At 36.8% G+C, this 25,320-nt stretch overlaps 1 protein-coding gene across 1 annotated transcript; it reads right to left on the bottom strand.

The window, feature by feature from the left end:
* On the bottom strand, window positions 1-25,120 carry LOC148155994 (regulator of G protein signaling 3-like). Its single transcript, XM_088010929.1, has 10 exons — window positions 24,745-25,120; window positions 20,741-20,912; window positions 13,587-13,637; window positions 11,944-12,002; window positions 11,768-11,862; window positions 11,166-11,234; window positions 6,633-6,693; window positions 3,089-3,179; window positions 1,079-1,155; window positions 1-181 (listed from the first exon to the last, which is right to left on the bottom strand). Exons 2-9 carry the CDS (start codon window positions 20,817-20,819, stop codon window positions 1,079-1,081), a joined length of 582 nt encoding a protein of 193 aa, XP_087867055.1. The 5' UTR covers window positions 20,820-20,912; window positions 24,745-25,120; the 3' UTR covers window positions 1-181.
* Between the last annotated feature and the right edge of the window lie 200 nt (window positions 25,121-25,320).

Raw genomic sequence — 25,320 nt, forward strand, 5'->3', positions numbered from 1 at the left:
TTATCGAATGCCATTGTAATTTAATTGACTTTGGAGTTTTCCACATTAATACATGTCATCCTGCAGCAGCGCCTCCATGGCCTACATTCTGCCAGCTGGCAATGAACACGAGCATGCATGAGTATGCATCCTCCACTGACACACATACGCAGAGGCCAGATGAGACAGTAGTAGGGCAGTACTGTCAAAGCGAAAGACGAAAAGACAACACATTTAATAATACAATAAATCATTTGGCTTTCACTTTTTTTTAGCCACGTCCTGAAAGTGACAATCTAGCAATTTCCCCACATTCCCCTTATCAGCAGAAAATATCTGCACAGCTTTTCAAATGATCAGATCTAACAGCTAAAGGGACAACTTGCCTTTGTAACGTCCCCAAGTAAAAGTCAGTTTCTCCACATGCAAGCTTTGCAATTATTTCCTCCTGGCTGGGTCTTGTCCAATCTGATACTCCTGTCCTAGTTCCATCCACAGAAGCATAAGACTCATTTTAAAGTTTCATGAGGCAGATTAGCCTTGTTCAGCCAAGCAGTGTAAATTGGGATGAGTTCGTGAGCATCTTATGATATCCATGACATTAGCAATCCAAACTTGCACTATGTTTTTTTTTTGTTTGTTTTTTTTAAAAAAGGACAGGAAAGTATCTTAGAAAGAAGAGCCTTCGAGCTGTGAGGGGTGAAATAGGAGCACATGTCTGTGTCAAAGGGTCACACTGATGATAGGCAATCAATAACCCAGTCGATTGGGTAGGCTAACCCCTTCAGGGGTATGTTGTGGAAAATAATTGTGACCAATTTAGCCTACCAAGTAAAAATTAAATGAGGACTGACAGACGAGCAACACGCCCACAGCGCTGCTAAAATGTACTTGTATAATACCAGCCACATGCAAAAAGACAAAGTAAAATGAAAAAGCAGAAGAACAAAAAATGAATAAGATTCAAATTTTTATAGCGCTCTCAATAATAAATGTGCCAGTCCAAGTTGCAAATTCACAGCTGTGCAGCTGACCATACAACTTTCAAACTATGTGAAGTGAGTACTGTCAAGTAGAATAATATAAAAGTGGTACTCACCTAGTCTAGGCTGCCCTTATGGCTGGCACAGAGAAGCATGACTCCAACACAAACACACAAACCAGCACAGCCATCAACTACGAGTGGGAAGAAACAGGCAGAAAAAAAAAAAAAAGAGGGAGAACTCAGAGATGCTCAGAAGAAACAAATAGTTGTCCAGTCCACTGTGTCGGTGTGTGGTGGATGTGTGTGAGTGAGTGTGAGTTGAGTGAGTGTATGTCTGAGTGTAGGGGTAGATCTGCTTCAGCAGTGAATGGTATTGGAGAGCTCCGTCTCAATCTCACTCTCTGGCAACTGTGACGCGTCAGGGCTTCATCCAGACCCCTCCCTCCTCTCCCGTGTTCTCCACTCTACTCTCTCCGTTTCCCCCTCATTCGCTGTCCTAATCCCTTTTTCCTTCTCTCTCTTAATCCCTCGCTTCCCTAGTCGGCCCGCCTCCTGGTCTGAAGGCAGATAAAAACTTATTTCCAGTGGCCAAGCACATAACATAAGAGAGACCACTGACTGTTTGTGGTGTACTTTCATGCATTGTTGAACATTGGGTTATTTCCAACTTGGATTTCATCATTTTGTGCACTATACATGTTAGTTTGTGTTTTTGGCTTGACCGGTTTCATCAGGTTAAAATTCAATGCACACAGAAAAATGCCACATTGTACTTCAATGAATCTGTTTTATTAATATAAACAGAGGTATGTTGCTGAAATGACGGATTAAAATTTAATGTAAAGCTAGCAGAGACGTCTAATAGCTCTAAACAATATTAAAATATAATTAAGGGGAAAAACTGAGTTAAGCACAACTGGAAGGAGGGATTAGACTGATTTTCTTCATTTCATTGTGCAGAAGTTATCATAAGAGAGAGAGAGATTGTACATTTTATCTCCACTTAATCTCACCCTTAAAATAAACCACAATATTCAGACTATTTTTGCATGTAAGCACAAGCAACTACAATCAGTTTCACTCATCTTGAAATTCTTTCCTGGTGCCAATCAATTAGAAACAACCTTGGATCTAAATTTAGTTTCTTGTGAATGATATAATGAAGAAATAGTAGAAGATTTAAAGAGCAGATGGCTCTGAACTGGCTCCACAAAAAAAGCACAGCAAGTCTTGTGAGAAAGATATTGGCAACAAGACGACAACTACATGGCTTTCTATTAGGAAAACACTGCACAACATCGCAATATTTGGCAATGCTGATGTTCTGATAACAACGTGTGATAAATAATAAAAGTGTTAAACTCTGTGTTTTCATAACAAATATAGACCCAGGATAATGAACAGTATATTCAGCTACTAAGAAAAATTAAAAAAAGAAAAATCAGTATTTCCATCCCGACAGGATCTTAACAAAATATTGTTCTGAAACACGATTGAAACACCTTAATTGTGATTTTTTTAGACCACTTTAAATTATCAATATCTCTGATTTTACTTTCTATAGGTATGTTTTTGAGTAAAATGAACATTGTTCTTTTATTCTATGAACTTCATGCAACATGTCTCCAAAGTTTCAAGCAAAAATTTAGTCCTTATTTGCAGAAAATGAGAAATGGTTAAAATAACCAATTCTCATTCGCATTATTTGAGGTCTTTTAAGTTCATATTCATTTAGAAACAATAATACTGATGTATAGGGTTCAGTGCAGAGGTCTCTTAATTCTTTCTAGAGCTGCCCTAATAAACACCACTATATATACCCAGCTCTGTGACCAGTTTTCAAATATTAGTTCTTATGTAACTACGTTTAGTGGTAAATAAACCCTGCAGTTATTTTTAAAATATGGTTTTACCCTCATTTGCTTTTGTTCTGCCGTTTATCCAACATCTGGTGCACTCTTGTCTACCGTATGTGCCCAGCAATGAGTGTAAGTTTCCTATTGGTTTGTGTGATATTCAAATGTTTAACCTATTCTACATAATGAATACAATACACATTTATCATTGCTTTCAAAGAAACCATATTTAGTGTTAAGATATTTAATTTTTGCTCTATTAACTTACCAGTGGTGTGTTGGTTGTGTTCAGCTGGCACTTTAAGATGCTTCCATCTCCCCAGTTCTTCCCCAAGCAGATAGTACCATCCTTGAGTTTCCTGGAGGGCAAGCACACACATAACTGACTGCACACACATGGATATTGTATCTATTATACACATAAATATACGAAAGCTGTCAGGAGTTCAACATATCATAGCCAAAATGTGAAGTCAGACAGAAACCCCTGAACACTCGGAAGCTGAGTTTGTTTTTTTCCTTTTGCTTTTTTCAAGCAGCTGATGCTTCTACATCTGTACACTTCTAGTCTTTAAACCAGATGGCGTGTGAAATTATAGAGGAGAGAGAGAGAGAGTATTTTATGCTATCTATTGTGACTTAATGAGAGTATGCACGCTGACGGATTGGGCCTGATTTGTAATCCTGATGGACACAGACTGACAAACAATGGCATAACAAGTCGATTCTATTCTGTTATCATTTTACTGTCATACATTTGTTCTGTTTAATCCAACACACATTTGCCACACTAGCTGATTTCTCTTTTGTGCTCAATAAGTGTGGCGCCACAGACTGTGACAATAATCTTCATTTTAAAAGCGTCTTCTCAGAGTGGACAGATTTCTGCAGGCTGTAGGACAAGGGGGAGGATAGGCAGGGAACTTATTTAGAAGAAGGGGGAGGGGAGGAGAGGGCATAAGCCTTAAAAAACTGGGAGGGATTTATGCAATCATTCAATATTACCCTACACACACGATGAAAGATGGCAGGGAAAATGGACCAGAAGGACACAAAGGAGGGGGACAAAAAGAAAAAGCTAAAGATGACAGAAGCAAAGAGCACAACATATGAGAAGGATGAAAACAAATCACAAGATGTGACAGTCAGGATAAGACATTTCCAAAACATCAGCCCGTCTTCATAAGACCAAAATGATTCTGAAAATCAAACAAGTAGGTGGAGGAGACAGAGGAGGACTGGCTGGAAAGAAAGGACGAATGCAACACAGCAGCAGAGAGTAATGAATGTAGTGGAGAGAATGAGAAGACAATACTCCCTATGATTCAAAGGTGAAACTAACAGATTTGCATCCTAAGTTGATAAAATATTCATTGAGATAAATGCTAAGAGGAGCCATCAGTAAGCATTAGTAAGATTTTTAATGTGTTTATCTGTATATCTGAATGCTAAAAGAACTGTGTGTAGTAATGGCAAATAACTGTGACAAAAATGTGCATTGATAATATCCAATAAATGTTATTGCTTTGAAATGAAAAAAAAAAATATATATATATATAGAGGGAGAGAGAGAGAGAGAGAGAGAGAACTTAATCAGGGCTTTGCAAAGCATGGGAAAGAAAATAAAGGCAAAGAGAACTGGCTGAAAATTCAAAATAACCCTTTTCCAATCAGTGAACACACCAAACCTTAGTACTACTAGGTTACAGAAACTACAACACTCTTATATGAGGAAGCTGTTATCATGGGATGAAGGCTTAAAGCTGCTTTAATTATCAGTGAAGTATTTAAAAATAAAGAGGAAGTACAAAAGTAATAAGACGTCTAAAGGAAAAATATAGTTTTTACAGACACCTTCTCGGTTCTGTAAAAGAGAACAATTCTGGTGTTGCTTACTTTGCTTCTGCACTATTCCGTGCTTTTAGTCATTTTAATACTTTTTGAGGCATTAAACAGAGCTGTCTGCCACAGGATATGCTCTTGTGAACATTTTCTTATATTGGAAAATGGCAAATTAATCCGATGCCATTTCATACGAGGAAGAGAGATGGCGAAAGAGCAAAGATTGCTCTGTTTTATTCTTTGGGAAAAGGGCAGACTTTCAAGTAGCCCCATTGTTAAGAAGGTAAGAGTAATTTTCTCTGGGAAATACACAGAGAGGCGGATGTTTGACAGTAGTAATGCTAACCATGCTAACTGTGCTAACCGCAAATGTAAATACAACTTACAAATGTCCATGCAGTAATCAGTCTTTTTATGTTTTAAAAGAAAAATAATATTGTGCATCACAATGCATGTTCTCTCACTCCTGCAGTGTGGCATTGTCTCTGCTTCCAGTATCAACAACTGATGGACAATCGTGACAGGAGGGTTACAAAGACATATGTTTAAATCGGCATGAAAAGGTCAAATAAATCACCAAATCTTTAAGAAGAAGATATTTATCCAAGTCTGGCAAAAATCTAGGTTTAGTCAGTGGAACTGCTGCAACATTTCCTTATTATGAGCAGCTTTGGGGCATTTAGTTTGCACACTGGCTGGAGTCAGTCTTGGTTGTTCTCAGGCAAGAGGTCGAGTGCATCCTGAAGAGGTTTTCAGGTCATCTCGGAGTCAGAACAAAGAAAAATGAAACACAAAATCACCCACCCTTATGTAAAGCAAGTATTTGAGTCATTAATTATAACATTCATGTTTTTGGATTGTGGAATTAAATAAACCCTGCAAAATTGAGATTTGAACCAGAGATGCTTTTGTTATAAGGCAACAATGAAAATACCTACAAAATAAACAAAATAAGTATATCATACTCGCGTATGGTTGAGTTTCCTTAGACAGAAAAAGGTTTACTAGCTAATACTAAACTGAAATTGACTGCATTACTTAACAAATCGGCTCAAACTGGAAAATATATGTAATTTCTCTGAAGCTGTCTTTATGACTGGACTGAACTGAATGTATTCCCATATTTAAATTAGATCTGTTCATCATGTTAGGTACTTTAAAATGATATTTGTTTAATCAATTTGTGAATTGGCACTACATAAGTAAACTGAATTGCACTTAATTGAATTTTTGCAATAATTTTTGCTTGATTTGCCTTTCCATGTTTGATCAGACGTTAGTAAAATAAATATTTTAAGTGGTTTATACCAATTTAACATTTCTTTTCAATTTGAACTTATTTTAGTTTGTCTACCATTTGTTAGTAGAGCTCTGTTGAACTTAAATGAATCGCCAAAACACTTGATGTTTCTGATGAAAACCAGTCCTTCTAGCAAAGACAAAGTTGATTAAACTTCTGAGGAAACTAAGTAAAATGTGGCAATGATTGTTTTCTGAATATTTTCTGAAACAAATGGAAATAAGTTGTGGAAATGTGCCTTTTTGATTTCGTAGTGTCATTCCGTGTATATGCAAAACAAAATGTTCTTTACGCTAATGTATCTTTGGTGTCCAAAGAAAAATAGGTGCTAGTTATGAACAATTCATGTAATTATATAGAATATACCCTGAAACATTAAAATGATGTGTGTGTATAAAGTGTGTGAACTTTGACCTTAAAGCAGGAAAGCTCAGTGAGTCAAACTGTGTTCCCATTCCAGTATCTAGAGGCAACAGTGCAGTGCTGTGACACCGTTAACCCAAAAGTGTTTCCTCCAAACTATTGAGGTCACTGGAATTCATTCGCACTGAATTAAACTCTTAAATTCATGGTCTGATGGAAGAGACACACACAACAGATGGAGACACTTGCACAGAGCTGAAAAACGGCACAAAATGGCGTTAGAGCTGAAATCTCTGTTCAAACTTACCTTGTCTGCATCCATAAGGGAGCGCAGGCCAAAACTCATGCAACCAAGCAGAACACTGGCTCTGTTGATGTTGAGAGACATCAGAGAGAATAAATCAGCAGAATGAAAATCAATTAATGCCCCTGAGCTGAGGGGGCTCAACAAACTCAGGTCAGACGCTTCAAATACATTTTCAATCCACCACGGGCTTAAAATGAAGCAAAATCAAACCCATCAGATTTACATTTTTAATAATTTAAGTGCTCCTTTTTTATATCTGCCATCTAGATCTTTTGCATTAAACTCATTCATAAAATGTTTTGTGATGTTGTCAGAGTAATAAATGCCTGGTGAAAAACTAAAATGTAAAGTAGAGGACAAAAGAAATTTGAAAATATTTAATTACAACCATCCATGCTGTCCTGACATCCCACATTATGAAACTCCTGTTGGTCCATCTGAGCAACCAAACAAGCCCATATCTGGACCCCTGGCAGTTTGCTTATCGCCATTGATCTGGAGTTGGAGACGCCGTCATACACCTGCTGCCTTCTGGGCAAACCAGGCAGCATTGCGAGAATCACGTTCTTTGATTTCTCCAGAACAGTTAACATAATTCAGCCCAATTTGTTTTGTCAAAAAAAAAAAAAACTCCAGAAGACACAGATGGAGGCCTCAAGTATCACTTGGATTAATGATTACCTGACAAACAGACCACAGTTTGGGATTGAAGGGTCATGTGTTTAACCAGATGGTGAGCAGCACAGGAGCACCACAGGGGACTACACTCTCACCACTCCTTTTCTCTCTGTGCATCGCAAACTTCCAACACAAGTCAAATTTCAAATTCAGTGCATTACTGACTGCTACAGCAGATTCTTCCTTCCCACAGCCATCGTCACCTATAACTTTTTTGAAGAACCTTAAATTAATATGAACAACAACATTTAATCTTCATTTTGGATCGATACAGTGTTTTTGAATGTAATTGAATCAGAAGCTAGTGGAGCAAATTTGCTATATTTAGTTTGGGTGGTCTGTGCAGCTGTGTAGGTATAGGGGGAAAAAATATGAGGGAAATAGTTCTCGACAAGCTCACAGCTGGAAGCGTGTAGTGCAGCTGCTGACGCCGTCATGATGGCAAACTAGTTGTTGTGATAAATGAACACCTGAACTATATTTGCAGAGAGTAAAATGATTTAGTAGCTGCCAAAAGTATAATATTGGGAAGTGAACAATGGTGAGACCCTATTATTTTCACTCCAAGCCCTTTACCTAATTTATGGGGAATTAATGTTTGGTCTGCTTAAACATTCTTTCAGTGTATATAGGTTATTTATTATTTTACTTGGAGATACCTCGGTGTAAGAGCTGAACTGACCAGCAACATAAGAACTACAGGGTCATCAATAAATGTATACCATCATAACACAAACCAGCTCACTCATACAGAATGACACTTTGAAATAATATAACCTGGAGAGTGCATACTTACCACTGCATTTTACTATCCAAAGCAATGCGTTATAGGATAGCTTTTTTATTGCCTGAAAAGTCTCTTTCAAAATGGATTAATTTTTGAGATCTGCCCTCTTCCCATAAATTGCATTGAGTCGTGTGACATAGAAGTAGGGCTATTTATCCATTAACATATTTGTTTACTACACTAAACAGGATTCATTTCACCCAGCTATGATCAATACTTGTATGTATGGAGGTTACTTTAACACAACACCAGCAGGTTTTCTGGATACTTTGTGAAATCTGAGGGCAGCTGTATTGACAAATTCTCATGAAAACATCTATAATATATAAGACTGGGATTAATGCATTATTTAATTCTAACTCATTTAACCAAACACTAGCAAACAAAAATTAAATACTGTATACTTATAATTATATTTTAATTAAATTATTAGTTTGACATTATTTGTGTGAAGGTTCAATTAACCTTTAGAAACATGTAGTTTTGACCCTGCCTGAATCAGAATTACCTTTGCCAGCAACTACAACTGGACACATTTCTCACCAATATGTATATTTCTATGAGGGGTGTTTTTGGTTTTTTTTAAACCTTTTTATAGTTGTAAATAGGTCTGAACTTTGTAACACATGAATAAGATATTATCTAATCCATTCTATTCAAGCTCTGTATGGCTGCATGCTTAGGTTTATTCTGTAGTAAAGTAACCCTCAACCGCAGTCATAAATATTTTGCAGCCTCTAACAGGTTTTCTGCACAATAAAAGGAACCTACTAAGTTCTTTTATTGTGCTGAGGACAAGCATCCAACCAGCATGACGTTTCATAGGGGGGTAATTTACAGAGTTTGTTTTTTTAATAACATTTGGCATCTAGGCCAAAAAGTTACATTTGAGTGTTACAAGCAAGCTTTGCAAGCTTGATTTTATATAGCTTTGTTTTTACAATGCATTTAATTTTACCCCTCTTTCATAAAGGCCAGATTTGAGAGGTACATAACCAAGTTGTCTTGTTGATCTGTGCAGCTCCTAAAGAGTTACAGGTCTGTTTGCTGATTAGCGATCCCCTTGCCTGGTCAGGCAGTTTAATTTGATTGTCATGTCTTGGTAGGTTGTGAAATATTTTTCTACTTTCAAAAGAAGCACTGAACAGTGGAAGTCTTCCTTTGCTGGGATATTGTTTTATAATCTAATCCTGCTTTAAACTTCTTTGTTTCATTGTCTTTTTGATACCGTTTCAACTGAGATTACGTTGCATAAAGGTGCATCAGATTGTTTTAGAGCTATGAAGAGGGCTAAAATACATGCAGTTAGAAATGTTTCTTCTACTTTGCAATTGCACATTTATTTGTTTTAGTTTATTACATAAAATCCCAACATGGTGATAAAATGTGAAAAATATCATGCGTGTCATATGGTTTTATGAACCATTCTTAAATTCAATAGGATGTTGTTATTTTATGTGAATTATACTGCTGGCCAGGGTATATGTTGGGGACTATTTCTTTAAACTGTAGTTTTATTGTATGTGCTGACAAATTTGCAATCTTTTGGAAATAAAGTACATTTTCATCTCCAAGTTGTCTCGTCTCTTTATGGTTTGGAGTTTGAGAAGCTGTAGAGACCATGTCAACATTACCTTTAGTCAATACCTATTTATGATTATAAGAGTGCATGTGTATGGATATTTATTTCTCAAGTTGTCCTACGTCAAAAAGAATATAATAAAATAAAATCTTCATATAAATTATTCTCATGGATTTCAGAGACTCGGATTGAAACAACAATGATTTCCAAGATCTGTTCAATGTTATGTTGTTAATAAATCAAGGAAGGGAAATAAGTTAGTTGAATTTGACTGGTGCAGCATTTTGGCAAACGCTCAGGAGTATTTTAGGGGAATTGCTGAGGAGGCATCGCTTCCCACAACTTCTGACTTCAGCAGCACAAAGACGGATCATGTTGAACAAGCATATTTCAGCTAGATCTTGTTATTGTTTCCTAGATGAGCACGGGTGCTGCAGGGTCGAAGGTCAGTCTTGCAGAAATCAGTTATGATTCTTGGTAAATCTAGGTTTGCTAATTAACTTTATGATTGCAGACAATGACATTCTAAATTTATACCACAAGGTCCAAAGATTTCTCACCACATGGACCAAGCTTTGAAAACTGCATATAAATTAAGTCCTTGCACATCTATCAGTGGACTAAATTTGATTTTCATTGTCAGACTCAGCTGTGAATAGAGTCACTTATATGACTGCTCCGTAGCTGAAAAAGAAAGATTGCCCTGAACAGATTCTACTTTGGTTAATTGTACAAGACATATACGGCCTGAAGAATCCAAAAGAGGAAATGTTTTAGTGTAAGAATACTATAAGTGATAAATAGCTTAATCTATAAAACAATTTCTGCAATAACGACAGTTCTCATTGGCTATGCAGACGTAAAAATTGAACCTGATTCTATAGGGTATACAAATCTCCATGACTTAGTAAATCAAGTTCTTGGAGAACATGATCTTGGAATTTCATCAACTTGATAAAATGACTGAACTAAACTAATCACACTTAATCTGTGCCCCAGAAACTCTCCCAATCCTAATCTTTAAAATCATTCCACGATCTGAAAGTAACTGCTATAAGATTTGTGTCTCTTCACTTTATTTACAAGCTGCACGTAACATTTTATGTAAGTTTTCTTGACAACATGAGACATGCTCCAAATGGTTATGTTCAGTGCTTTCAGAACACATTAAGGCATTGTGCCTGCATCCTTAATACAACATAACCAGGAAGATGTCTGACTCACTGAACCAAAAACCCAATAAACCTTTTCCAACGTCAGTCTCTTTAGTGAGGAAAGCAAAAGTAAAACAATTACTAGTCAAAGACGAACACTGTGAGAAACATCCTGCATGGAATTTAAACATTAAAACTATATATTTTACTGCTCTGGTAAAACGATTTACGCCAGTAAATTTCCAAACATATATCTATGTTATTTTCACCTTTTGTTATCACTGGCTTAAATTGTGTTATTCACAAGATGTTCAACTTTTTCCTGCAGGTACCTTGATGCAGAGTCAGCGTTCCAAACTGTAAAGAGAAGTCTCTTGTGAAGGTCCTCCTCACTGACCGTACTGCAAACATAGAACAACACATGCAAAATGCAAGAATTTTCTTAGAGAGAGTTTGAAGCATAAGACAGCTACATTTAAGAATTGTGAATTATCAGACTTTGAGCAGAAATGGACAAAATGTCCTTGTTGGTTTCAGCTTTTGGTGGCAGCTAAAGAACATTGCTTAAAATTGGGTGAAATACTATCTGAGAATCTGAATCAAAATAGAAGTTTATTGAACTTGTCCATTGGTTCAAATTATGTCATTAAAATAATGAGCTGTTCACATAATTTTTCAAATGCATTTGTCAAGAACAATGAAACTATAAAAGCCTTAAACTAGAAATAAAATAAAATGAGTATATCATTTCATGCAAAACTCTTCCCATTTATGACATTCATCATGTTTTTATATAAGAGATAGAAATTAGAGTGGGTAAAATATAATACCATGTGTGTTGGTGAAAACAACTATTTTCATGGCACAGCACCAAAAATATAATTTAATGATGTTATGTTTGGAAAAGAAATTGATAAACTAATTGAATGCTTACAAGTAAAAAGTCTGCAAAAAGATGGGATTCCTACATTGAGGAACCATCGGAGTCTTCTGCCTTCCCTTTGGATCACTGTCAGGAAACTTGCCAACCTGCAAAGCAAAAGTACAAACATTTACCATACAGGTTATGTAAAACTCGATTTCTGTATCATCATAAAAAGCTAAATATACCTTAACATAGGAGTTACAGGACTCTTGGAAGTCACTCAGCATGTCTCTTGCCTCCAAAACTGTAGGAAAAGCACAACGTTACAAAGATTTATTAATCAATCAAGTTTATTTGAATAGCACGTTTTAGAAACACGGCAGTTAAAAATGCTTTACATTATAAAAACACAAACATACAAAGTTATAAAAAACACCATACAGTCGTCAATTTGGTTTTGGTGAGAATATGAGCAGCAGTGATCTGAATCAGTTACAGCAGTCTGATCTTTTAGGCAGACCTATGAAGACACAGCCGCAGCAAACTATACAGCAAAAGATACCGTATTTATAGAGCGCACCTCACTATAAGCCGTACACACAAAGTCTTTTATTTTTATTTTTTTTACTGAAAACGTACATATATAAGCCGCACCGGGCTACAAGTCACTGGTATGCCGCTCTCGGTTTTCCACAAGTAGCCCTCCGCTATGTCCTTAATAAATCTGATATTAAGGACGCAGCCCTATGTCTCCAACGCCGAACCATGGATTCGTTCACGCTGAGCTTACGTGCAGCAGTTATCGTTCTGTACTGCCATATTGATAGCCTTCAACTTAAAAGCGGCATCATATGAACTTCTTCGTGTGGTTTCCATGATGAGGGGGTATGAGTTTGAAAACATTTATCTGTCGAAACTGATGTGCTTGTTCTAAAAGAAAATTAGCATTTTCTTCTTTGATTTCCAATTTTGACTTCCAATGATTCACTTCCTGCTAAAGAGCCCCCTGGTGGTTGAAGAAAAATCTACAGAAAAGCCGCAGCCGCATGGTTCAAAGCGTAGGAAAAAAGTAGCGGCTTAAAGTCTGAAAAATACAGTAAATGCAAGAATGGGTTTCTCTAGGTCTTGCTGAGACATGTACTTGCTTTATGCAAGTACAGGATACGTACTTGCATAAAGTAGCAAAGAGGTGTGTTTTGTGCGACTCAAGCTCCTCCTTGTTTCTGCAGCTTTTGTACATAAAAACCTGTACAATGAAAGTTAGGATTCTTACAAAATGTTAGATTTTATGTTAGCAAATGATATGGCATTTTGGCGATTTCTGAAAAATAGAGACAAATGCCATCTGTTTTTTTCATTATTTGTGGATAAAAATGTTTATTAATAGTTACTCAAGTTTTACCAATATTTTTGTAGCATGTATTTATGTTATATTTTCACTATTTTCAAGAGCTAATATGCAATGCAGTTTCTCTGCTTTACTAAAATGATTAGTACTGAGAAATGAAATGGAAGCAGAAAAATCAGAGGAGGGGAAAAAGAAAAAGGATGCTGAGTGGTTAGATAGAGAATCCCACACAAAAAGACAAGGGTGTCCGGGTTGGTTGCTGGGAAACCAAAATAAACAGTCTTGTTGAATCAATGTACCACCAACCAAGCTTTTTATCATTAATGGCCTCCTGTTGTGCTTTGAACAGTTATCTGAAGTAGGTTATTTAATATTTACATTCAGCAAATTATGTTTGCAGACTGTAGTCTATTTTCTATAATATTTATAATACTGAAAACGTTCACAGAAAGTATGAAGAGGGAGCATGTAGTACACTTCTTTCAATGTGATGCACAAAAGCAGGATGTCTCCATATGGGCAGCCTTTAAGATGACTCACCGCTGACAACGAGTATTTCACGCTCTTTGAAGACTGACAGTTTGAGCTGACCTATAAAAACAAAAGAAAAGGGTTTAGGACAACCTGAACGATGTTATACATCACATTTCCTTCTAAACCAGACTAAGTCTAATTTCAGCTTTATTCTAACATATTTAATTTTGTAAATTACATATCGACAGAAGTAAAATAATGCATCCGTTTTATACTGCATTCTTGGAAAGCAGTGAACAGCTTTTGCTGAAGATCATTGAGGCATTGTCTTAAATGTATGCTCTTATATCAAAACTGTCCCAACAGACAGTTCAATGGGAGTTGTCCACAAGACTTAAAAGGATAAACAGATCAATCTGACCCTTTATCATATCTTATGTCTCATTAATTGGCATTTATTTATCTTCTCACATTAGGAGAATGCTCTCAAATTTTCCACCAATGACTGTACTTCATTGCAATGCAACTTAACATTTCTAGCAACATATTTCATTTTATCCATCCCCACAAACAGGAGTAGAGCTTACATACTACTTTGTGTGTTACCTACTTAAACAAAACACTCAAATTAGACAATTTTTATGAATTGCAGCCATTTTGAATGTCAAACTGCAACTTTCCAAGTAAGATAAGTTTATACTTACTACATAAGGAGGAGTAAATTAATTTAATAAATATTGTACTGACCACAATTTCCTGTTTTGGTGCTATATAAATGACAGGTGATATATGAACAACATGTACTTTTGAGACTCCTTTTAAAAAGGTGGATTGCTTGATGTGGCCTAAAACATGTTCAATGAGCAATGCAACATTAGTCTAAACTCTTTAAAAACAACTCCAGAAAAACCAGTGGGATAAACTGTCTTTTATGCTGCATTTCTCCTAAAAACACCTCATCATTCAGTGATAGTATACACAGAGATTCACTACTAGACAGTTTTGGAAAGACTATTGCCTTTTGAAATGGTGCTTTGGAGCACAAGTCTTAAAATGCCTGGAGTTATTGGTGTAGCAATTTATTTTGATAAGGCCAGAGAGAAATGGAGATCTGGAATTCCTTTACCATTTTGTTGCAGCTAATGCAATCACCTCCTTGCTGAGCAATCTCCTGTTCTACCTCTTGTGTGATTCAGTTGAATCCTCAGTTCTGAGAACACAATTGAACATTAGACTGTGGTAAGGGTTAAAATGTTAATCGTAATCCTTGGAAACATAGAAGGAATACTGCATGCATGCCAGTCTGCGTCCACCGTCTGTTAAAGTGCCTCTTTCTTCACCTCTAGCTCACTTTCTTAAGTCTGCTCGTCTTTCCTGTATCCCTCCCGGTCCTGCTGACAACTGTAGGAGACTTATTAACCATGTTGACATGGCCACAGCTAACACTGGCTTTGTGCTGCTCTAAATGAATCCTGTTCATTATCAGAGCAGAGTCTACGGCTAAAATAAAGGAGACCTGCTGTGTGATATTGCTGCTGGCACTTCAGAGCTTGGGTACGAGGGATGTTTGTCGTTCCCACACTGAACTTGGCATGGATTTGAAAGTAGTGAAGGAACTTTGTGAGAAGAGAAAACACCGTTGGAAAGATTTTCCTGGCCTTGACATGCCTCACACAAAAGATGTCATGAAGCAGTCTCAAATGTAGCTGACCTAATTTATTTATCATATAGTCAACAGAAAATGGCCAAAGGAGGCTGGCAAAAGACTAGCAGGAGGCAAGATGTTTAAAAGTGCTTCAAGTGGTAAATATTGACTGAAATTTTGAATATCACAGAGCAAAGCCCTTGAAGATGAATTACTTTGGGCAACAAATATAATTGGATTTTTTTTGTTGTTGTTGCTTTAGTGTTTCTTTAAAAACTGTGTCAAGAAGATGAGTAACGCTGAATGTCAGTACTTTTACAATTCATTCCCTTTTAAATTATTTGAAATATTTTTCCCCTCACGTGTGAATTCAAAGGTAAGAAATAGAGACAAGAACTATTACCACAATAGGATCATGGGATATCATGGAACAGAAAACAATATCCATAGATTAACCGCAGTCTGAGCGCATACAACTGCAGATGAATCCTACTACTGTCTTAGAAATATGAGCCATTTGAGGAGTCAACTAGAATATGTCCCATCAGAACCAGACATCAGAAGAAAAACAAGCTTTTGTTTTAGGATGAAGGTGATTTGTAAGAGCAGGTTCTGATGTTTTGGAAGGATGAGATGCACCATTTAGGGATATCAGATAAAACAGAGGCATCAGTCATGATGTGCATGAAGACAGGCTGTTCCGACCCCTGCAGGTTCCTTGTGGCTAGGTTGGGCATTTACCTTTTATATGCAACACTGATTACTCATATGGGAAACCTGATAATCTGGTAAGGCTGAGGGCCTTTAAAAAAAATCTTGAGTGTGAACTAGCACATCTTTGTTTCCTCCATAGATATACTAATGCCTACTTCGATTAATTACTGATTTCACAATTCATATTAGTAACACATAAATTTAAGTCAAGTACATTTATATTTTAGAACTCTTACACATTGTGTGTCTCAGTTTTTGTTTTGGCTTTTGAGGCCAGTCAAACTTATCTGATGAAAGAAGCTTTTAATGGAGGTCTAGGAGGCGCAGGTTGAAGCACAAAATGTACAAAATAAATCTAGCAACAAACAATGTAAAACAATTGAACAAAACCCAGCTCAGCATAAAAGTGATTGATTTTCACATGTTCAGGGTTTCACACATGACTTGACAAAAAGAATGAGAGCAACTTCAGGGTCTCTCTAAGGCCATGTCAGTAAACACAAATTCCCCCCTTGTGATTGAAAATAAAAATCTGTATCTAAAAAAAAAAAAGAAAAAAAGTACAATACCTAGGCTCCCTATGTGGCCACAAAACAGCAGAAAACAAGAAAATAACAAATCCCTACCAAAGTTCCCATGTAAAACAGGAAATGAAACAGTTCCGCAAAACATTATCTATCACAGAGTTTCTCTCAGTACACAGGTTTAAGCTTCACAGTCAAGCACATTACAGATGCCCAAGGGGAAGGAGGATGGTACTCAGTGACTGAAGATTTTATGTGGCCCTACAACAAGGAAGACGTGCCTTCAGCTGTGCATCAAGGTGTGAAAGCAGGCAAGGACTAAACTGAAAGACAAAAGGAAGAAAGTATCTTCCCATAAGAGACCCTTCTAGAGGTCACTGAATGCAACACACGAATTAGGGTTTCAGCAAACTAATGCTGCATTCCAGTTGTACTCAGAACTGGAAAATACCAACTTTCCAGTAAGAAAAATCAACTGGAACACCCTCCTAAATCAAATTTCCCACTAGGAAACTGAGAGCAACTCCGACTACCCACAGTTAGGACTCCTAAACTTGGATTTTGCATTTCAATATGGCTGCTCCTCACATCAACAGTAGTAAGATGTAGTGGAAACATATCATTTTACAAGACACATGTAAAAGAGCAATGTAAAATCAATGCCTGCAACTGAACAAATTAAAATTGCTTATGGAAAGTTAAGCTTAAAATGATGTTTGTAAGAACTATTGCAGACCTCGTTTATGTTGAAATTCTGACTTCTTAACTAGAATGCTGTGAAATCCTGCTCCGAGTCCCCACTCCTCACATAACTTTAACATACACATACTAAAATGCTAATGCCTGCGCCAAATACCTTTCGCTGTACTGTTTTTTTGTTTTTACTGTACGACATCATTCCAGTTTGGGAAAGAAAGAGTCCGAGGACAGAGCTGGCCTTCTTGATGATCTTATCTAGCTGCTTCCTCACAGCTCTAGATAAATTGCTGTAATCACAAATTCTAAAAAGAGCGCCCCCCTCACTTCAAATGACCTCAGTCTCCTTAGCAGGAAGAGTCTGCTCTGACCTTTCCTGTAAAGGGCTCCACTGCTGTAGTCCAACTTATGGTTAATCCATAATCTCAATGCTAGTGCCCTGGATGTTCACCAGTGCCAATGTGGTGGCTTGGTTTTCTCTGCATTGATTAGGAGATGGTTCTGCTGGCACCAGTCCATTTCTACAATGTTCATCTATACAGGATGGATATTATAACGCTTCAGTAACCAGAAATATCTCGGGGTGTTTTTTTTGTTTTTTTTTGCTTAACTTAATGAGAAGAATATAATAAAAGACAGGTTTTGAATAAATAAAACATAATTTAACTATAACTAAAATCACCAATCAAATGGTTAGGGAGAAATCTTATGGTGGGAATTATGCTGCGTATGCGTGTCTCTCTTACACATTGCCCTAATTCTGTCTTCTGTCTTTCATACTGATTTGTTACATTTACATTTGAAAAAAATCTTTACCCCAAAAGGATCCGGTAAAGCCAGTCCAGGGGACACCGGCAGTCATTATGTGACAGTTTACCCAGCCATTATCACAGAGGACCCAGAAAAAAGAAAAAAAAACAGAGTTAATCCCTGTTCTGAACCCTTTTCTCCAAGAACAGGAGGCTGTTTGAAAAGTTGGGAAACTGCTGTGTGTAGGATTTAAAAGTTCTCATCTGGGGCGAGTGCCAATTCATCGCATTTGATCCAGGGTGGAACAAAGAGGAGATTTGATGAGAGGCACACAAGGTGTCCTCGCTTCTCTTCACTGAATTTCTTTTAACAAGCTTTTCAGATAACGTCCAAAAACTCATCCTCTTCCATGCAGGCGTCCAAAACCACTGAAACCCAGTTCGTATAGGTTTATTTAATCAGGGCACTGGATCAAATTTATTCTCTCCATTTAATCCACGAAGGCAGACACTTGTATGTCAGATGCCAGTATGTTTAACAGAAAGAGCAGAGGATAATTTGAGTCCCTTACAGCAGCTGTATTTAGGAAGCTGCACATCTGCCTTTGATAGATGAACTTGGGGTGTTTAACAACAACATGGGTTTTATCAATACACTTTAATCAAGCAGAGCTACTGCACTTTTGCTCAATGCTCTAAGGTCTTCTTTTTAGACCAAAGCAGATTTTAGAAATTAAGTCCCAGAGTCTAACGTGTTGCTGGAGGTCCAGTGAGCCATCTCCACAGTCAGTGATGATTTAGGGAGCCTGTAATATGTTGCTCTTGGTTCATTCTATTCATCGGAGTCATCTGCCAGAAAAGTTTAGAGCACATTGTGTTTTACGTTTGCTGACAAGCTTTATGGTGATGTTGATTTCATTTCCCAGCAGGACTTGGTGCACACTATCAAAATGCCAATGCCTGTTTTACAAGCAAACTCGCCTGATCTGGATCCAATAGAAAGACTCTAGGAAACAAAAACGGAAGGAAAAAGTGAAGTCGCAACAATACAGACAAATTAAACACTGCTACTAAAGCAACTTGGGATGGATAAAATTTTAAATTCTAAAAGACTGAGATGCCCCTGTATAGAGAAGGAAAATTTGACAGATGGTGCAAGCACTGTGCAGCAGAAAAAAGAATAATTATGCAATAACTACTATAATCTTTTCTGTGCTCTTGTCTGAACAGCTGCTGGGTTGGTTTGTTTGTCAGATAAACAAATACTCCAACATATTTTTGACTAGAGATTCACTCTAGATCAGAGAAAATACACAACAGAGAATCCACAAATCCCCAGAGGAGGAGAGAACATTAGGTCTTCACTCGGTTTAAGGCTCTAAATTACTCCTTGGCAGCAAAAGGAAATGCTCTTAGGGGTCGACAGGCACACTGTACCAAACAAAAGCTTTCTGAATGCTCATAGAAAAATTTGACCCAGTTTTTAAAGGCCACATGTCAAATTGGACTAAAATAAGGACTGAAGTGGAAAGAGCAAGCATTTCGTAACAGCATCATAAATTTTACAAGCATAACATTTCAGGCAGTAAAATTTATGTTAGCGGTAACATAATAATTTACATTTCTGGTTACCACAGGACAAGGATTTGTTTGTGATAAATGCTGGTGTTCACTTGTTTGTCCAAACTATTAAAGATAACAGTGAGTCCCACGTTCAGGTGAGGCGAAGCTTCCAAGAAGACTTTTGGACTGAACATGAACAGCTCAATTGTACAGTATGCACCAGATGTGCTAAAACAAATAATAGCCATTTCAAGATAGGAACTAGTTACTATTCTTCCTTTTTGAGTCTTCTAAGTGGGAATTTAATTCAGCCTTACCTTCAGAGGTAAGGCTGAAGGAAATTTTATAAGAACTAAATCCTCATCTTCAGTCCTGTGTTTGAGCTCAAGATGAGTAGCATGGTGGCCAAAGTATGCAAAAGGCTGCAGAAATGCTTTCAGTCGTGTCGATATCTTGAGGTTGATTTCCAATCACCGATTTCTTCGAGACATTTTCGTTATCAGTAATGTTGAAGCCAGAAATAAAAGATAAGAAGTGATTTCTAATGTCTATAAACCCTGACGCTTGGACAGCAAAAGAGTTCCTTCACTGGGTCATTCTGGAGAAATGCCAAGACTTACTCTGCACTATATAATCGTCTTTCTTAATAAAAAGATACAGAAATGAATGTTCTTTGTTCATTTTTTAAAAATGAGTTGTTTCATTGTAATATTCCCAGAACCAGAATGCTCAAGTACTTGTGGTCCACAGTCAGAACTTGGCCCCTGACCTCTTCCCCACACATTCACACAAACATCCCATGCATAAACTACCCAAATTAACCTCTGTAATGTGGCCACACCTCTATAATACCTTATTTATATTCATTTATCCCTCCTGATAAATACTAGATTATGAATGAGGCTTCAGTGTCAGTAAACGGTGAAGGTGCAACCCTTCCCTGGTTTGGATAATACCCTCAATAAATAATTCAATGTATCACCAGATAAAGAGGAGAGGCCTCATTACCAGACCAGGGAAGATGTTACTCCACTCAACTCTACTAGTTGTTGTGTGGGATACGATTCTCGTCCTAATAGACACATTGCAGGATTGAGTGTTGTCAGCATCAGATCTTCATGACATAAGAGCTTACCTAACATGGAGAACATGGCTTTAACGCTCAATGATGGAGAAACAAGATGCATATTTTACTGAAATGTGCATGAAGAGTCTTGCATTTTTTGGATTCACACAATTATGCTGCAAAGTTCACACAACAAACACAGAATTTTGACAACATAATTTACATTAAAAAAATAAACCTAAGGAAAAAAAAATTAGTCTTACCATATGAGTTGATGACTAACGAAGATGTCTCAGGAGAGTTATCAGAGGGCTTCCGGAGGTAAACTGTAAGACAGGTCATCTTGGACAGAGCTGTGTGCTTCTTGTGTAGACGGGTTGATTTCAGCCTCAATAAACAGGACAGGGAAGAAACATGATGCCTGTTTGTGCATGCCTGAGTGTGCAAACATACGGCATATAATTACAAGATGCATCCACAGTTGCGGAAATAAATATAATCACAAACATACTTTTACTTTGATAAGCAAAGTAAAAGTATGTTTATGATTATATAATCGGAGAAAATCTAAATGATTTGATTTTCTCTAATGTTTCGACTAATGTTTGTAATTAAAATTGAGTAGCCATGGGATAACTGATGTGTTTGCATTTAAAATTTCGTCAGCATTAGATTTAACTATTATATTTTGGGGTTAAAAAAAAAAAAACTTTTCAATACTTGCGAATCAGAAACAAAATTTTGAGAAAAACAATGCTCTCAATTGGCAATATATGCATAAGTTTTAAAAAGACCTGGAAAAATAAACACAGGACAAGAACAGTGGCTGAGGACTTGGGAAGATTGTGGAAATATGCAGAAGGCACAAGGGGGGAATCATACACAGATATTATACTCCTGTGAGATTACACAGAATAAAACTGAAAAAAAGATTATATCTGATGGAAATGGAAATCACAACGAGGAACCGTGCAACATTGTTTATGGGACTGCAAATCTGTTAATCTGTTTTGGGCTAAAGTAGTAGAAAGGCTCGATAATCTCTCCGACTCCTGGTGTATGTTTGTTGTGCAGATCCCAAATCCTAAATGTGCCCAAAAGAATACTTTTTGTTAAGATGGTCGGTTTAGTTACTGCTTCCAGGATTATTTTAAAACGCTGGAAATCAGCTCTGTCAACAAATTTGAAAGAATGGACAGTCACCACGATTGTGTTATGAATCTGAATGTGTTACACAGACTGAGGGGCTGCAAGGGGGAGGAAGATTGTCAAGAGCCCATGAGACCTTGTATGGGTCAGCATTGGATAGTATTTCGTACCACAAATCAGATTTCCTATGGATTAAATGACCTTTTGTGATTGCAGGCTACATTTCCCCTCATTTCTTATCTCAGTTTTCTGCTCCTTTGTCTTATTATTTTATGCCTTAACAAATTCTGAAGAAAGCAATTAATCTGTACCAAAAGACCATCTCTTACTTACATATTTGCTAATTTGTTCCAATAATGTAAAAGTACACTATATATTTTAAAGAAAACATAAGTATTTAGTACATCTCCAGAAGACGTTCATGGTGTTGTTTACAACTGCAAGTCATTAAAAACAATTATTTGTGAAAGCAAAAGTTGGTTTAAACCAAAGCACACTTTGTTCACAGATTTTTCCTTTAATGTCTCTAATAGGCAAATAAGAGCTTTCAAGTTTTCTTCAAAAGCTAGACATATTTTAATTAAACAACGAAACTCCTTCAGGATTATGTTCAATGACATTGAAGTATTTATTTTAAAGAATAAAGAATATAATTCAGATTCATATTAATTCAAATCTGCAAGGGATTAAAAACATCAACAGACCTCGACTTCAGAGGAAGCAGCAACGACGACAATCCAACAGTTAGTACCCCGGTTAAATAATCTGCAAATGTGTTTAATACCACAGAAAACACAAACAATACACCATCGAGTTAATGCAGCAATAATCCAGATTACAGTGCATCATGATTTAAAACACCTCAAGGTGAAATGTGACACAACGGCAATATCTGCATCACACTGCGTGAACATGTTGCTGAGCAGCAATGTACTAGTAACCCAAGGATGAACTTTCAAAATTAATCCTGATTACCAGTTGACCCGATTACCAAGAAAGCACCAAAATCAAAGCCTTACTTAATAGAGATGCACAGATCTGGCAGAAACAACACTTGCCCAGTGCAATCCATGTCAGCATAATGCTCACAATGATAACGTATCCTCAATTAGACTATTTTAGGCTAGCGAAAATCCTATGTCCAGTTATCTCTTTATCCTGTCTCTTGTCTGTTTCTCAGGACTTTGAAAACTCCTGATCGTTCACCTTTGTCCCCTCATTCTGATCTGCCAGGGAAAAAAAATCCCTGATTCAATAGGTCTTTATCAGCTCAAAGGAAAAGAAAACAAAGGAGTTCTCTGAAACTCCTACACAACTTTCCCAAACGGGAAGCAGAGCAGGACTTCCACATGTCAGTCATTTACGAAGACAAACTCATTTGATAATAAATGTTCTGCATTTTCAGCTGACATGTAGAACCTTGCAAAACTATTAATACCTCTGAACACATTTTACGTGTTCAAGCCAAAAAGACCAACAAAAAAACAAAAACGCTTCTCTCAGTACTGTTAAAACTTTGTGAATACTTGTAGGATCACCTACAAAATTACTGCTGCATGTCACTTGGGATATGTCTGCCAACTTTTAGGTGGAAAAGTTCTGTTCATGTTTCTTTTAGGAATAGCTCAAGCTCAGGCACCAGCAGGTGTCACCTGACCAAAACACTCTCTTCCAGAGTAATGGCTTATAGCAAACTGCAAATTGAATTTCGTTTGACTTTCTTTCAACAACAATTTTCTTCTTGCCAATTTTTTCATAAACCCAAGATTTGTGGAAACATTAGTTGTCAGAAGTTGTAGGTTTCTGCGGCTCCTACAGGGTTATCATGTGCTTCTTGCCTGCGTTTCTGACTAACTCTCTCCTTTCCCAGCATGTTAGCTTAGGTGGGTAGCCATGTTTTGGTAGGCTTGCAGTCATGTCATTCACTCATACTCATATTCTAAGATGATGGATTGGACGGTTCTCCACAAGATGTTCAAAGCTCGGGATGCCGTTATATTAGCTGTAGCAACTTCCAACGGATTTGCACTCAATCCCTTCATGATGCTATTTGTTCTCTTAATAAACCTCTGAGTCACTCATTGTCATTTAGACAATGTGTGAAAAAAGACAAGCATGGAGATGTTTTAGCTCTTGAGTCGTCAATAACAAGAGCTAGAGACCTTCACCTGAAACCATAGTTGCCTTATAAAACTCAGACAATCTATCTTTTTTTAAAAATGTGTGCTGTAAATTACAATCATAACAATGTACACATATTATGAAAGAACAGTACCTGAAAACATAGAACAAAGGCAAGAGTAACAATTAAGATGTAGTAGAGAAGAAGGTAAGTTAACAGAATTATACTAAAATTAAATCAGGTAAATATGTTGACCAGTAAAGCAAAGTCCCACCTAGATGGGTAATAATATTACCTACTCTGTACTTCTGAAATTTGGTTTATTGTAATACAATTGCATAGCCTAGTGGATTCAGTGTGAATTGCAATCAGTGTTGCAACATCAATGTTGATTTGCACAAACTGTGACTCAATCATTAACAAAACTGGCAGGATAAATATGATACATGGAACAAAAATATCTGAAAAAGAATTAACAATTACTACACTGAAAAACTAAAACGGTATGAATTCACCATTGTGTTACAGCTATTGTACTTGACTGGCCAGGTTTTTTCTCATGCATTTAATGTACATATGTTTTAATTTTGTTTGATTTATGTGAACTGCTGTTTTTCCATGGTAAAATGGCTGTGAATCATTCAACATTCAATTTAACTTGGCCTCACTAGAAATCACAAAAGGTAAGAATTGCAACTTTAACAGCTGCAACATATATTCAATTAAAGAAGCGACTTCATTACAGCCAACAATAAAGCCAACAAATACCTAGTGAACGCATTGTATTCCAGTATCGTGAAACAAATATTAAAACTTTCTTAAAGCTGTCTTCCGGAATATTAGACTTCTAACACTTAAATTAAATTTAATAGGGAGGGAATGTTACACTTTGTCAACACTGTGCATACAAGAAAACAAGTCTACGTTCAGCATCAAGCGGAATTGTAAGTTGTGGAAAGTTGTGACTTAGCAAAAAAGAAAAAAAAAAGTTCTTACCTGGGTCAGCTAATGTAATAAAATCGAAAGGTGTAAACGCGTAGAAGGTGGCACTGGGCGAAACAACATTCATCATACACCAAACGAGCTACAAACTACGGTGGCTGACAGGCGCAAACGCAAAACTGCTCTTTGACATTTTATACAATTTAAAACGTATTTCCAGAGAATACATTAAGTATTAATGTGTTGCATTGGGTAGAGCGAAACAATTAAAGAGAAATCAAATCAATTATTAAGCAAAAGTTTAAGGAACGATGGCAGAAACAGCGGGAATAAGAAAGAACTGGCAGGTGGCCTTACAGTATTTAAAAAAAACTTGGTGAGAACAGGACGAAATATAAAGGAGGACGGTTTGGTCCATACAGGGTTAAATAGTACTTTACTTTAAAATAGGAAAACATCCAACAAAATATATTTTTTGTTTTCAAGAAGAGACAATAAAACATGTTTTGTTGTTCTGTTCCAAATATTCTGTTGAGAGAAGGGAATTAGTATGTAAACTACAAGACAATAAATTACAGTTAAATATTACAAGATCTTTTGAAAAAACTTTCCACTTCTGAATATTTTTGT

This window comes from Poecilia mexicana, unplaced genomic scaffold (assembly GCF_051168715.1).
Source record: "Poecilia mexicana isolate PSO_F unplaced genomic scaffold, ASM5116871v1 scaffold_12, whole genome shotgun sequence".
Lineage (NCBI taxonomy): Eukaryota > Metazoa > Chordata > Actinopteri > Cyprinodontiformes > Poeciliidae > Poecilia > Poecilia mexicana.

Bases quoted from the DNA above. Each gene is read 5' to 3' on its own strand.
- LOC148155994 (XM_088010929.1), bottom strand. From the start codon at position 20,819: ATGACCTGTCTTACAGTTTACCTCCGGAAGCCCTCTGATAACTCTCCT. The intron at 12,003-13,586 runs GTGAGTCATCTT...CTTTTCCTACAG, and splicing joins TGAAATACTCGTTGTCAGCG to TTTTGGAGGCAAGAGACATG. The intron at 6,694-11,165 runs GTACCTGCAGGA...CAACATCAACAG, and splicing joins AACGCTGACTCTGCATCAAG to AGCCAGTGTTCTGCTTGGTT.